This window comes from Callorhinchus milii, unplaced genomic scaffold (genome assembly GCF_018977255.1).
Source record: "Callorhinchus milii isolate IMCB2004 unplaced genomic scaffold, IMCB_Cmil_1.0 Scaffold3, whole genome shotgun sequence".
NCBI lineage: Eukaryota > Metazoa > Chordata > Chondrichthyes > Chimaeriformes > Callorhinchidae > Callorhinchus > Callorhinchus milii.
Window position 1 is genome coordinate 51,180,976 of NW_024704744.1, and position 15,661 is coordinate 51,196,636.

Genomic DNA, 15,661 nt, shown 5'->3' on the forward strand with positions numbered 1-15,661 from the left:
CTGTGAAAGAGTATATACACAGTTTAGATTTAACTACTATACTTAGAGGGTAGTTAACAAATAACAGTGCCATCCAATGCCATGCATTGGAGTTCCAGCTAATGGATCAGGGTATTGGAATGCCGCTTAGCAGACCGCCAGATTAACAAAACAAAACGAATCAGAATTATGCCAGTATCCTACTAACCAGCAGCCCATGATATGAGTCAGAACTCCAAAACACCATGCAATGGTATCTTGGGGCAAACATTGAGAAAGGTGTTGGGGTGGGTGTCACCATACGTTAAATAGAACAGATATTCACAGATAGGAAACAATGGGCAGAGAGAAACCTAAAAATGTCACCTTGTCTCAGTCTATAATGATAATTTTGTCTATAAATTTGATTACGGAGAATGGTGGAAATATTTTAATTCATTCTTGACTTGCAAGCTGTTTTTCCTTAGTATCTGTAAAGCAGCTTCTTAATTAAGACCGAGTTTAAGAATGTTTTACAATTCTGAACAACCTTAAATTTTAAGACAAAATAGTCTTATGAGCTAAGACTAAGTGGAATGCAGGCCTTCATGGTTTTGTAAGGTTATTTTTCACTTCTCCTTGCCTTTATTTTTCAGCTAGACTACGGTGAATTGCACATTCTGGGTTTTAAATAATTGTTTAAGAAGAGCCTTGTGCAGCACAGAAACAATGATTGTGATCTATCATTACAACGTAGCAGTGGCTTGTGACAGAATTAGCAGGGAGACCTTAGAAAGGGGTATTCATATACATTTGCTTATCTAGTTGCTCCCAATTTCTTGATGCTGCACTTTTAGCTTTCTGTGGAGAGAGCTTTCCTTAAATTATTCCTTGAAGCAAAACAATGCCTTTGATCATCTCTAGAATGCTGACATTTATCTTTGTTAGCATCACTATATGGTCGAGTTTGGCAATGAATACCACTGCAGGATTACAAGAAAACAAATCTGTTAGTTAACATTTCCCTCTTCTCTACTTCTAAAACTCCATGTCAGATGAAACATAATGTAAGATCATGCCTTACTGATTAACATATGCCACAAAATATTTAATAATAAAGCCCAGAGCAACAGCATAATATGGCTGTCATTACAGGAGTCCTGTAGCTCAGTGGTTAGAGCACTCGCCTTGCAAACAAGACACCTGGGTTCAATTCCAGGCAGGGCGAAACCTTGGGCAAGATTCCTTACTCCACACGCCTAATAATAATCCCTCCAAAGCAATAATAAATTGGTCATTTTCAATCCACGACTGTTTGTGGGACACTGCTGTGCGCAATTGGCTGTCGCGTTTCGCCCACAAATATACGGTCAATTCACTTTACAGTCTATTCTGTGAAGCACTTTGAAACGTTGAGAAGATGTGAAAAGAACTATATCAAATGCAAGGACTATTATTATTATAACATGCTCTTTGTATAGTTCCAAATAAGTGTTACAGGGAGTTTAAGCTTCGTGTGAATTTATTTTATTTTTTTTTAAAAATCAGATTGTTTACAAGCAGACTCTGAGGCACTAAAGGTTGCTATATAAACACATATTATTGTTGTTATGGGGTCAAACATGTGGAATTTGCAAAGCTTACAATGTTGTACAAATTATGTTTTCCATTTTGCCACTGAAATTGTATATTTATGTAATAAATTCACTAGCATAGGAACTTACAAATAAACACACAAGCCTGAACATCTTACAAAGGCCATTTTACAGCCAATCTTTTGGGGTACTTTACTCAGACAAAAGCAAAATATTGGCCATGATCACTAACTAGAAGTCATGATATTCACAATTCTATTCAGTGAGTTGTTATGAATTGTATAATTGTAGATGCAAAATGGAAATTACAATGGGGCAGAACTAACAATTTGCGAGTGCTGCACTTGAGATCCCATAAACCTGTGTATAATTTCAGATGTGTCATTGCATGACAAGAATACAATGAATCGCAAAATACTGCAAATGCTGGAAATCTGAAACAAAAACATAAGTCACTGGGAACACTCAGCAGGTCAAGCAGCATCTATGGAGAAAGGAAAGTAAGTCAACGTTTCAGATCCACAACCCTTCGTCAGAACTGGGGCATGTTGCGAGGGAGAGGCTTTTAAGGACTAACAGAGAGGGGGGGGGGGGGGGGGCAGGGCAAGGAAGACAAAGGAGAAAATGGGGTAGAGGACGGGATGATGGGCTAAAGATGTGTTAATGATGCAAAACAAAGGGGGAGGGATTGCAACAAAACAGGCAGACCAGATAGAGAAAAGGTGTGTCTGGGACTCAGATGATGTGGTAATGGTCACAGAAGAGGGGGAGGTGAGCTACTATGGTCTGATATTGTTGAAGTCAATATTGAGGCCAGAGGGCTGTAAGGTCCCTAGCAAATAAATGAGGTGCTGTTCCTCGAGCTTGCCCTGTGGCTCATTGGAACAGTGTAGGACACCATGGATGAAGAGGTCAGAGTGTGAGTGGAAGGGAGAGGGTTGTGCTCGCAGATAGAACGGAGGTGTTTGGGAAATTGGTCGCCCAATCTGGGTTTGGTCTCCGCAATGTAGAAGAGACCACATTGTGGGCAGCAAATGCAAACTACATTGGTGGTGGTACACATAAATCGCTGTCTCACTTCAAAACTGTGTTTGGGGAGCTGGACAGTGGTATGGGAGGAGGTGAAAGGAAGGTATTGCATCTCCTGTGCTGGCACAGGAAAGTGTCGGGGGCAGGAGAGCAATTGTTGGTGGTAATGGAGGAATAAACCAGGGAGGCACGGAGGAAACAGCTGATTCGGAATGCTGAGAAGGGAGGAGAGGGAAAGATATGTTTGGTGGTCGGATAATTATTTGTTGGACGTTTTCTCTCTCTGGTCTGCCTGTTTTGTTGCAATTCAACCCCTTTGGTTTGCATTATTAACACCACTTTTCCCTTTTTTTTGCAACCCTCCCCCTTTGTTTTGATTATTAACACCTCTTTAACCCATCCTCCCCTGTCCTCTACCCCATTTTCTCTTTTGCCTTCCTTGCCCTGCCCTGTTAGTCCTTAAAAGCCTCTCGCTTCCAACATGCCCCAGTTCTGACGAAGGGTCATGGACCCAAAACTTTGACTCACTTTCATTTCTCCATAGATGCTGCCTGACCTGTAAAGAATACAATGACACTGTTTATATCTGCACAAGTTGTATGTGGCTGCAATGCCTCTCTGATGCTCTTAATGTGTGGCTTTACTATCTCGCCCTTCATTTGTCACGGTAAGATCACAAATGCTAAAAACACGAGTTTTATAAAATCCGTTTCGCCGACAAAATATGTAGTCAATTCACTTCACAGAATATACTGTAAAGTGAATTGACTACATATTTTGTCAGCGAAACGGATTGAGACGTCTAGAAGACATGAAAAACACTCTGTCAAATGCAAGGATTATTATTATTATTTAGTGGAAAGAACTGAGGGGAATACAATAAGCTCTTTTGAATGTGTATGATTCTCTACTCTATGGTTTTGTTTGCTGTGAGAGGTCATCATAATCCATTGTAGTAACAGCAGTGGGCCTGCTCTCCCTTCGGTAACAATAGTTTATACACAGTGACATAACCCAGCATTTGGCAGCAATAACAATAACATGATAAGGCACTATATCAAATGCAAGGATTATTATTATCTCTCTTCTGAGATTCCTTCCTTTTTCTTAGCCAGTGATGCACAAATACATCACTGCAGTATATCCTCAAAGTGCTTTGAGATGCTTCAATTTCGTGATAAGGCTATATATCAAATGCAAGGATTACTATAATTATATTATATAATAGAATTTGAACCCATCAGTTTGTTTCCACTGGGTGATGATTATTTGTTTGGTCAGCTGGGGATTTAACATCGTGCCACGTTTTGGTGTATTCAAACTAGTTTGAGAGTTCCACATATGCATGTCATATTTGCCTGGAAATGTCTCTGTGTCTAGAATGGATTGAACCCTCTTCCCAGAAGGATGCACCTTGCTTACTTAATTCCAGAAAACATTAGATACAGGTTCACAAGAGGCAAGGCTTGGGGGCCTCTGAGTTTGGAAGAATCCCTGCCGGTCTCACCATCTAAGTCCTGCCAGACTGACTGAACTGCCATTAGCAATGTGGTCAATAAAGAAGCAAGTGTGGTCAATAAAGCAGGCCAGACCACTCCACATCCTGCTACTCCTTCCTATCCAGGGCATTGGAAGGCTTTTACTGCTGTTTGCCAGTGCTGCGGCTGCTTTTTAGGTCTGCGGTTTTAGAGTATCGGATTGGATGCCCATCCAGCCTCATAAAGTGCTTTGAGACATCCTCCCAACGTGAAAGGCACTACATAAATGAAAAATTGTATTGTACACATGTGTTTTAAACTCAGCAGGCAGGAAAGCGTGAGCCAGTTTGATTTGTGGATGCTGTTTTGAACCTGTTGCTGCTGGCAGGGCCCCTGCACGATAAGCTGAGTGGTTTATCAGGAGGAACAGAAGAAAGCCTCAAAACTGCAGAATATCTCCTTGAACTGACTCTGTGCTAGAAATACAACATGCTGAATAAATGACAGCTAACAGATGCTCCATCATCGAGATAGCGGGTATCCTGTTTTTAAGTGTCTTCTGTTATAATGTGTGTTCAGCTTATTTGTTTGCTCTGTACGTGCATAACAGTTGACATTGAGCTGAGCTGATACAAACGGTACCAGATGTGATTGAACTGTCAGTTTCCACAGCTTTGACTTGTGTGCTTAACTCTTTCCCTTCTCATTTTTTATTATTTGTCAATTTCTCTCATTTTCTACCTTCTTTTCTTAGGGTTGCAATTTTTCATGTTCACCTCATCATTCTGCCATGGAAACCTGGGATACTTTGTATTAAGTCCGACTGTCTCCCAACTATCTGGGAGACTTACTTTCACTTATTCTGCTTTCTTTCACCTCTGCATTGTCTCCCACCTCCTCCACAATTTCTCCCCCCACCAGGGCCTGCTGAGACCTTAGGCGCCCATTCATACTTCATCATCTGCAGAATCAACTATTCTAATGGTCTGCTCACTAAATTCCCCAGCTCCTCTCTACATAAGTTACAGACCACCCAGAACTGTATAGGCCTGTCCTTTCCTGCACCACAGCTCCTGGTGGGGGGAGAAATTGAGGGGTCCTGTCGCTCAGTGGTTAGAGCACTCGCCTCGCAAGCAAGAGACCTGGATTCGATTCCCGGCAGGGTGAAACCATGAGCAAGTTTCCTTACTCCACACGCCTGATAATAATCCCTCAAGAAAAATAAAGAAAACAATAACAATTTGATCACTCAATCCACGACTGTTTGTGGGACACTGCTGTGTGCAATTGGCTGCCGCGTTTCACCCACAAAAATACAGTCAATTCACTTTACAGTATATTCTTTGAAGCGTTTTGAGACGTCTAGAAGATGTAAAAAGGGCTATATCAAATGTAAGGATTATTATCACGCTCCACGGATCCATCTTCCCATCCTCACTTGGCTCCACTAACTCGCCATCCCCCAACACATCAGATTCAAGATCCTTGTCGTCACTTTCAATTGCCTCCAATAGCCTGCCCTATGCCTACGACCTCTTATGATCCCTCCGCTTATCAAACAGTGACCTGCTTCATGTTCCCCATCCACCCCGACCAACCATCCACAGACAAGCTTTCAGCCATTCTGCCTCTGATTTCTGGAACTCCATCACTGAGTTTCTCCACCTGACCCTCTCCATCACTGAGTCTCTCCACCTCACCCCATCCATCACTGAGTCTCTTCACCTCACCCCCTCCATCACTGAGGCTCTCCACTTCACCCCCTCCATCATTGAGTCTCTCCACCTCACCCCCTCCATCTTCACCTTCAAAATCTGCCTTATTTTGTCGGTGCTTTTGGCTCTCTTCCTCCCAGCTCTTCCCCCAGCTTGGTTGTGCGACTCAACATCAGAAGTACTACACAAGTGAAAAGTTGCTGTTGTTGAAGGTAAGCTTTGCTGAGGTGTGGTTCCACATACATCTGCAGCTCCTTGTTCAAAAAGCTGTTGGTCCTAGACAATGAGAGTCAGCAGACCATTCAACCATGGGTTATTACAACCCACACTGATCCTGTGTTTATCCAATATCCACACATATGAACACACTCACACACACAGACGCACATATTCAACAGGAGTCATTAAATAATGATTATGAGTGGGAAACCTGGCTCATTTCCTTTCTCCAGGCCAGGTGTGCTCAGGTCAATTGTAGTAATAATAATAATCCTTGCATTTCATATGGTGCCTTTCATAGCAATAGGACATCTCAAAGCACTTCATAAGATACACTGTAAATTGTAGTGATTGACCCACAGACAGTCATGAGTACAAGAACCCATATAGCACTCCAAATTCTGCCCCAACTGAGATCAGGACACAAACCTTTAACCTTCTAACTCTTTATAGCTGGATCTGAACAGTCAATTTACTTTACAGTATGTTCTGTGAAGCGCTTTGAGAAGTCTCAAAGACATGACATGCTGCTATATCAAATGCAAGGATTATTATTATTTACCCATCTAGGCCACCAAGGAAGCTGTCTTTTTTAATGTAATTTTGTTGAATGTGAAAGTTAATTTTTTTTTGTATTATACATTAAGTTCAGTTTGTATAGTTATCCTATATTTGCTTTCTGCACCGCTATCTGGAATTCCATCTGGGAGATCCTCTGACTCACCCCTACTTTCAAAGCCCACCTCAAGACTTACCTCTTTGATCTCTCTTTCCCCTTCTCACCCTCTTCAGCTGCATCTCCTGATTCAACCTGAAAAGGGAGACAAAATCCTCTCGACACCCCCACGTCCCCAGCTTGGGTGCCCAACCAGCTGTGTAAAGCGCTTTGAGACATCCTCCCAATGTGAAAGGCAGAATATCAATGTAAATTGTATTGTACTTCCCACTCCCCTCCCACAGAGAAAATGATTCTTCTGAATAAATAGGCAGGTTACCTGCGATGATGAAAGTTGTAATACAGACGAGGAACATGAGCAGATAGAGGATGATTACGGCACATTTGATTCCTGCCATTGAATTCCAGTGGTGGCGAAAGGTGCTTGGCTTCCCTCGCCTTCCGGGTGGTCCTTAACAAATGGAATTAAAAGTTAGAGGGTTAGACTTTGACCTTTTGCCATAAGTTCATTTCAACTGAAACTGCATGGAACATGTTAGCTAACAATAAAGCTCAGACCCATTTACAATGTGAAAAGCATGCTTGAAATCCACCATTGTAGGACATGAATTAAACATCTAAATCTATAAACTCTAAACAAGCTTGAAGCAAACTGAACTCAATAATAGGAAACAACAACTATAGCAATGGTACTAAGACTGTGAGCTCCTGGTCCCTGCAACACAGTACTTTATTATTGAGAAACCAAGGCTTATAGTGTGGGATATTGCATCACTGAATTCTATTGTGAAATACAAAAAAATACAATTAATCAGATAGTAGTAATTCAGTGTCGCCATGTGTGGATTTCAAAAGTCTTGATGTTTGTCATACAACAGCAACAATATTACATTTATACAATGCTTTTCATGTCAGGATGATTCAAAGCATTCACACACCTTGTTGGGAGCCCAACCAAAAGGGGTTGGTGGGGGGAGGTGGGGGGAGAAGGATCTTATCTCCGTGTTCAGGTGGATGTAAAAAATCACATGACACTATTTGAAAAAAGCAGGAAGTATTTCCCAGCTTCCTAGTCAACAAACCTCCAGCCAAAATTGACCTCTCTCCCTCAATCCCTTCACCTTGGCCCCTCTCTCCCCATTTTCAGATCACGCTTGAAGACCTTCGTCTTCTTCCGTGTCTACTGTCACCTTCCCCCTCCCCCCGGCTTGGCATCAGGCTCCGCCACTGTTAAAATACCTAAATATCTAATATTAATATATCTAAATTCGCGGATGACACAAAACTTGGAGGAAGTGTCAACACAGAGGATGACATTAAAAAAATGCAGCACAACATAGATAGGTTAGGTGATTGGGCAGGTAGGTGGCAGATGAAGTATAATGTAGGGAAGTGCGAAGTCATCCACTTAGGTAGCAAAATAGTAGAGCGGGTTATTTTTTAGAAGGGTAGACATTGGAATGTGTTAGCGTCCAGAGGGACTTGGGTGTCCTTGTACACCAATCACAGAAAGTTAGTTTGCAGGTGCAGCAAACAATTAGGAAGGCGAACGGTATGTTAGCATTCATTATGAAAGGATTAGAGTATAAGAGTAGGGAAGTCTTGCAACTGTATAGGGCCCTGGTGAGACCACACCTGGAATACTGTGTGCAGTTTTGGTCTCCTTATTTAAGGAAGGACGTACTTGCCTTAGAGGAGGTGCAGCGTAGATTTACTAGGTTAGTACCAGGGATGAAGGGGATGAGTTATGAGGATAGGCTGACCAATTTGGGCCTATATTCTCCAGAATATAGAAGAATTAGAGGGGATCTTATAAAAACCTATAAGATCATCATAGGGCATGATAGAGGAGATAGTGGGAGATTGTTTCCCCTGGTTGGAGAAACTAAAACCAGGGGTTACAACCTTAAAATCAGAGGCCAGCCCTTTCGCACTGAGTTGAGGAAGAACTTCTTCACTCAAAGGAACTCGCTACCCCAAAGGGCTGTTGACGCTCAGTCCTTGAACATATTCAAGACTGAGATAGATATATCTCTTATTGCAAAAGGGATTAAAGGATAGGGATAAGGCAGGGTTAGGTTATTAGCTGGAGTTAGATTAGAAGATCAGCCATGATTGAATGGTGGGGCAGGCTCGAAGGGCCGAATGGTCTACTCCCGCTCCTACATGTTATGTTATGTTAAGTGCTCCAAGACACTGTCCGGTATGAAGGGCGCTATATAAATGCAAGTTGTTGTTGATCATTAATTTTATTGCTGTTTGTGATACATTGCTACATGCAAATTGGCTGCCACATTCACCTACATAAACACAGTCTCTACACTTTACAATAAATCCCGTGAAGTGATCTTTTACATCCACCTGAACAGGGAGATAAGATCCTTCTCCCCCCACCTCCCTCGCACCCCAACCCCTTTTGTTTGAGCTCTCAGTGAGGTATGTGAATGCTTCGAATCGGCCTGACATGAAAAGACATCTGCCAGACGTGAATGGTGCAATAATCAAATGCAGGGATTATTATTATATTTTTTAAATAATTGATGGTTTCTGTCTTTTGTAGAAGACATTCATCAAAAATGGAAATAATATATTGATGTTTACTTTAGCCTAACCCTTCATCACCCTCCTGGTATCAGCCTGGCTCAGTTTGCAGCTTCTGAGTCAGAAGATTGTGGGTCCATGCCTCATGTCAAGATTTTGAGCTCCCAATCTAGGTTGACACTGCAATACAGTACTGGAGAACCATAGCATTGTCAGAAATGCCGTCCTTCAAATGACATGTTAAACCAAGGTCCTGTTCAGGTGGATGCTAAAGATTCCATGGCACTATTCAAAAAGATAAGGGGTGTCTTGGTGTCCTAACCAATAGTCCTCCAGATAAAACTGATCATTTATCTCATGGTTGTTTGTGGGACACTATATTTACAAATTAGCTGCCACATTCATCCACAAATACATAGTCACTAGATTTTACAGTAAATCCTGTGAAGTGCTTTGAGACATTTCAATAACATGATAAGGTGCTATACCAAATTCAAATATGACAATAAAATACTAGTTACATTTATTCAGCACGTTTCGTGTCATAGTACTTTACATGGCTGGCTGAGCACCTTATTCAGTATTATTGTAACCTTAATCCTTGATCAGGACCTGAACCTTTTCAGCTCTTGTTAAAAAAGCCTTAACTTTTCACGTCTCTGTGTAAAAATAAAACTCATCCCTGGTAGCATCCTAGTGAATATATGGTGTACTTTTTTTGTTTTTATATGCTTTCTATAATGGGTGCCTAAAGCTGTATACAATACTTTAACTGTGATCTGACTTGTATAAATTCAACATTGCCTCTTTGTTTTTGCATTCAATCCCTCTAGATATAAATCTAAGGATTGTGTTTTTTATGGCCTTATCTGCCCATGCTACGACTTTTAATGTACCTCCATATTATGTTCTCTGTTTTTCTTTTCCATTTTAAATTTTACCACTGAAGGTTTATTTCCTTCTCTAATTTAAAGAACTATGTGCTGCCCAATTATGAAACCCAAACCCAAGTCAGAAAAAAAGGCCAATGAGTTCATTGCGCAAACAACAAACACACATCATTCTGTAATGCTGGGTGTTGAAGCATTCCTGAAAGTAGCCTTGAGCAAGTCAGTGCTTACAATTTTGACCCTTGACAAAAGATTACGGAGTAACACGGCTTTACACAATGAATTGGATTTACAAGAATAAAGCCCATTCATTGTGTCACATCTATCAGAATCCAAGTGAGGTGAAACAAATAATCTGGGAAGCCATCACATGCTATATGGCCCCAAATCTACCCAATCTCAGGCTGTAGGATAATTTTGACTTAAAATTCAAGATTGCAGAGATTTGGGGAATTTTTCTTGTGGAAAATTGTCTTCTAAATCAAGACTGGATTTAAACATTTTTATGCCATCTTAAATTTTAAGACAAAATGATCTTACAAGCTACAACTTGAATTTCGGACCCATAGATTTGTTTCCCCATAAAGAGTTCTTAAAAACTGGAATGCCTTATCACAAATAACTGTTTAAGATGTGTTCATTATCAGCATTTAAAAGTGAATTGGACAAATGCTTGAAGAAAAATAATAGTGGAGTAAAGTGTTTCCTAATTAGCACAAGAAAATGTTCTCAATCACAGTAAATATCTGGGTAGAAATTCCATCTGGGTCAGATTTACTCTAATTACAGAGCAATTTAGAATGTCTAGAATTTGCCAAATTCTAGAAATTTTAAATTGCTTCATTAATAGAGTAAATCTAGACCCAGACAGAATTTCTCTGTATTTATTCCTTATTTATTAATATTATTAGGCATACAACAGTGATGACTGACCCGTCAATTAGATGTCAATAACAATAACAAAACAATAATCCTTGCATTTGTTATATTGCCTTTCTTGTCAGAGGTTATCTTAAAGTGCTGCACAGGATGTACTGTAAAATGTAGTGACTATGTTTTGTAGGTGAATACAGCAGTCAATTTACACACAGAAATGTCCCACAACATGCATAAGTGTAAAGTGCTTTGAGATACTAATTTTATCTGTTGGATTATTGCCCAGGACATTGGGAGAAACTCCTTTTTCTTCTCAAATCATGCCATGGGATCTTTAATGCCCACCTGATCAAGGGCCTCGGTTTAACGTCTTATCTGAAGGTCAAGTGCAAATCAGAGAAAGCTGCAGACGTGAATTTTCAAAAAGGCATCACTGCAAGTCTGATCTTAAAGTCACCCTTTCCAGTCAGGGTCAAGAATAGCGATTGTGAGTAGGAACACTCGCTGTTTATTCTTTCTTAGCCTAGAGTTCCTGAAGCCAATGTTGTATTACATCATTGCACTGGTTCAGCATAGTACCTCCCTGCTCCGGAGGCACCAAAAAAGATCTGTAACAGTATTATGTTGCATATTAATAGCTCATTTAGAACACCTCAGGTGGAAATTAAATTCGCTCCATCCTTTATGAGATTCCTGGAGGTCCATGCTTTTATTTTTTTGCTCATAAAAAATTATTCTGGAGCAAAATAAATGGGTGCTAAAATTGCAATTTTGGTCACTGTAAACCATGCACTGTGCCTCCATTCATTACTAATAAAACAGTTTAGAGCAGTACAGAAAATTCACTAAAATGTAAATTTATACATGTTTTTCAATTAACCACATTTTAGGAAGAAGGGTGCAATCATTTAGCAAACTTACTGTAGCACTGAACACAATTATAACATCTTGTGGAGATTGCAAATGAGAATCAGTTAACCTTTCATTACTCACAATTAATTGTTTACAGCCAATTTTGTGCTACAAAATGTGGATCGCTTCCACTGTAAAACATACATACTTTCTTCACAGAGATTGAGTTTTGAGAGATTCCTTCCATTAAACCCATCGAGTGATCCTTCGTACATTGAATCATTCTCAAGGAGCTCATTAGGAATGAGAGGCAGATCTTTGGTCTCCATTTATTTTGAAGACTGAGGATTTCACCTGAGAAAAATGCAGGTTAGTTAGGCAGATTGAAGAAAATGAGCAGCTTTATTCACATCCATTACCTCAATAATCCATCAGCTATATACCTAGCAGAATGTTCTCTGGAAATAGAAAATACAGTTAAAGGGAAAGACTTGATAGACGAGGGCTTTTTTCTTTAGAGCAAGAAGACTGAGAGGGGATATGATAGTGGTTTATAAGATGATGAGAAGCTTAGATAGGACACGCCAATGAGTCTGTGTGTGAAAATGTTCCCCTATTCTAGAGGGTATAGTTTTAAAATTATAACTGGAAGATGCAGAATGTAGAATAGGAGGAACATTTTCACACACGGAGTTATTGGAGTGTGGAATTTTCTGCCATAGTCAGTTGTTGGGGAGGCAACCATGTAGACATTCAAAAAAAAACTGGACATATGGTTGAGAGAGTATAAAGTTCAGGTTTGGGGAAAGGGCTAAAATATATGATTAAGAATAAGATCTAGGAAGGGAACTCGGGTGGAGTGTTGGTACTAACCAGACTGGATGGGCCGAATGGCCTGTTTCTGAACTATACTTTCGATGAATTTATGTATAGAGTGAACTCTAGGCCATCAATCGTCATTAATTATCTTTGATTGGGAATTGAAGTAAAAAATCTGAGGATGTCATGATTCTTAAATGTAATGAAATAGCAAATGAAAGATTTTTAAAAAAGGGCCTGAAATTTCATCTAACCTTAGCCCCTAAGACCATTTTGCCTTAACATGTAAGATCGTGCAGAATTGTGGAAAATTCTTAAATTCAGTCATAATTCAGAAGCCGACTTTCTTAAAGTGAACTGGCTTCTAAATTATGAATTTAATAATTTTCCATAGTTTTCCATGATATTAACTTCTCATGCAAAATGGTATATTTTTTTCTGTCAGAAGGGGTTATTGGTACAGTCTCCCTCTGCTTTAGACCAAATGTTCTCTGGCTGAGAAAGCAGCCAATTGACCTGTTCCCAGGCTTGTAGCAATACTGCTTTGGAGCTAGCTGCTGAGAAGCACGAAAGACTATCCTCGGTTGACTCACCATCTGATTTTCCTTTGCTCCCTGTAGGGACGATCTTGGCCCCCATTCATGATCTTCTTTAGCAGCTGAGGTAAAGAGCTTACCATGTGAGGAATTGGCACAACTGTGTGTTCTACCAGTCCCTGACACAATGCACCAGCAATGTACCAGCTCTTCTCCACCCTTCCAATAACACTGCATATTGTAGTGTATCACTTATGAATATTATTGCTGATTGTATTAATGCTCATCAATTAATGGATATGCTGCTAAAATTTAATCCACAAAAATAAAATTTAAAAAATAATTAGTCATTAATCTTTAGAATTAAATTTAAAGAAAACAAATTATTCTTACCATTGAAAGGACATATTCTGTGCTGTCATTTTAGTTCATCCAGGTAATGGTAATTCATGAGAGAGGCTACTGAACACAGGGAGTGAAAACCATTGAACTAAAGCCCAGAAAGATATTTTGGGTCAAGTTGAAATAAAACAAATCCAATTCATATTCCTTGAGCTCCTGACTGATGGATGAATTTGCCAAATGGTCTTTACACCTTCCTTGACATGCGTATTGGCATTTCCCCACATTCCATGCATGCATTTGCAGATATTTAACAATCTGCTGTATGTCTCACTGCACTGGCATTTGGTTATTTTATCCTCCCATCATTAATTTACCTCCGACATGATAAGCAACCAGATGTTGAAGCCACAGCAGCAAAGTGACATGTTTGTCTTAGTCTAACTTGTTTTTAATGATGTAATATGTATGTGGAGAAGGCTCAGTCCCTGGTACTCTAGAGACCTTGGCTTCTGATCCCAAATGGTCCAATGGAAAAGAATGCATGTGATTCCTCTGCCAGGTTGGCTGAGGCATTGGGAAGATTCTCCCCAATTTCCCAAGCACCACAATGTGAAATCTCATCTATCCTCTCCAGTGTTTTAAAAAAGTTTGCTAGACTGTGGGAATCGTTGTTATCTTTAACATTGGCAAACCCAAAGCAATTTCACCCACCCCTGGGAACAAAACACTCATCCTATGTTGTGAAATGCAGCAAGTAGGAGTTTTATTTTGTTGTTGTCTTTTTCCTTTCTCCTGAAGATTGTGCTGGGCTTCAGCTTCACAGGCAATAATGGTCCTCTGTTACCTTGTCCAAGTAACCATTCTTCATTTGTGAGGCTAGATTTTGAATGGCATGTTAGCTGTCATCACACCTGAGGTTTGTTCGCACACATATCCCCTCCCCCTCCCCCCCACACACACACAAAACTCATATACATACACAGAAACACAAACCACACACACTTTCTAACAGAGGTCACTGGATAGCAATCAGCAGAAGGAAAGCGAGGTGATCAGCACCGAGCAGTGATTGAGCCAAGAACCACCTTGTGTAAATGTCTCAGAACCACAATACGTACCACATTCACTCACTGACTCATCAGGGAAAACTCAGAGCATGTATTTGAATTTTCAAAACAAGAATCTTAGATTACTTAGATTACGGAGTCCTGTAGCTCAGTGGTTAGAGCACTCACTTTGCAAGCGAGAGACCTGGGTTCGATTCCCGGCAGGGCAAAACCTTGGGCAAGTTTCCTTACTCTACACGCCTAATAATAATCTCTCAAAAAAAATTTGGTGATTTCAATCCACGACTGTTTGTGGGACACTGCTGTGTGCAATTGGCTGCCGCATTTTGTCCACAAATATACAGTCAATTAACTTGACAGTCTATTCTGTGAAGCGCTTTGAGACGTCTAGAAGATGTGAAAAGTGCTATATCAGATGCAATGATTATTATTACAGTTCCTTTTAAGCGTAACATTTTTATGAATCTTAATCTTTTTTATTATGGATATGCATAGATTTCAAGCAATAATCAAAATGTAGACGTTTACTCTACCAAGCTTATATAAAACAAATCACTGTCCATTGCAATGTTTAAAAAAAGACTTACCTTTCTGTTAAAGTATACTTGTATTTTTGTCCTTGTGGGAGCAGTCAAATGTGTGTTGTGTCATTGAAATGGATTGATTCACAGTCCCTTGGTTGTGACCATTTTCACATTTTCATCAAGTACAAGTAAACTGACATGGGTTGTCATTTAAGTTATCAATGTAAAATCCTACACCCACATTGTGCCAGTGTTCTGACTACAATGATCCTGTTCCCAATTCAAAAAGTCTTCCTGGAAAGGAAACTGTGAAATAATGGGAGGTGGAAAAGATTTAAGGGAGGAGACAGAGTTCTGCATTAGGCTTACGTTCCCCACATTTTGTAATTCAAGAAGTTGTTATTACAAATGTTTGGTCTTTGCTCATCTGAGTGGAATGAAAATTGGTGCTCCCTGTTGATGCACTTTATCAAAGATGTTTTAGAATTGTATTAAAAGTCAACTAAAATATAAACTAATTCAGGTCTGTCCACAATATATG

At 40.0% G+C, this 15,661-nt stretch overlaps 1 protein-coding gene across 2 annotated transcripts in view; it reads right to left on the reverse strand.

Annotated features, from left to right (window-relative positions):
* scara5 (scavenger receptor class A, member 5 (putative)) overlaps positions 1-15,392 on the reverse strand; it is a 60,319-nt gene extending 44,927 nt beyond the window's left edge. For both annotated transcript variants that reach the window (XM_042333655.1, XM_007892898.2), the window contains exons 1-3: positions 15,184-15,392; positions 12,038-12,183; positions 6,990-7,121 (exon numbers count right to left, since the gene is read on the reverse strand). In XM_042333655.1, the coding sequence (XP_042189589.1) occupies positions 6,990-7,121; positions 12,038-12,158 (253 nt within the window). In that variant the 5' untranslated portion in view covers positions 12,159-12,183; positions 15,184-15,392. The remainder of the gene's footprint in view (positions 1-6,989; positions 7,122-12,037; positions 12,184-15,183) is intronic.
* Positions 15,393-15,661: the final 269 nt, after the last annotated feature.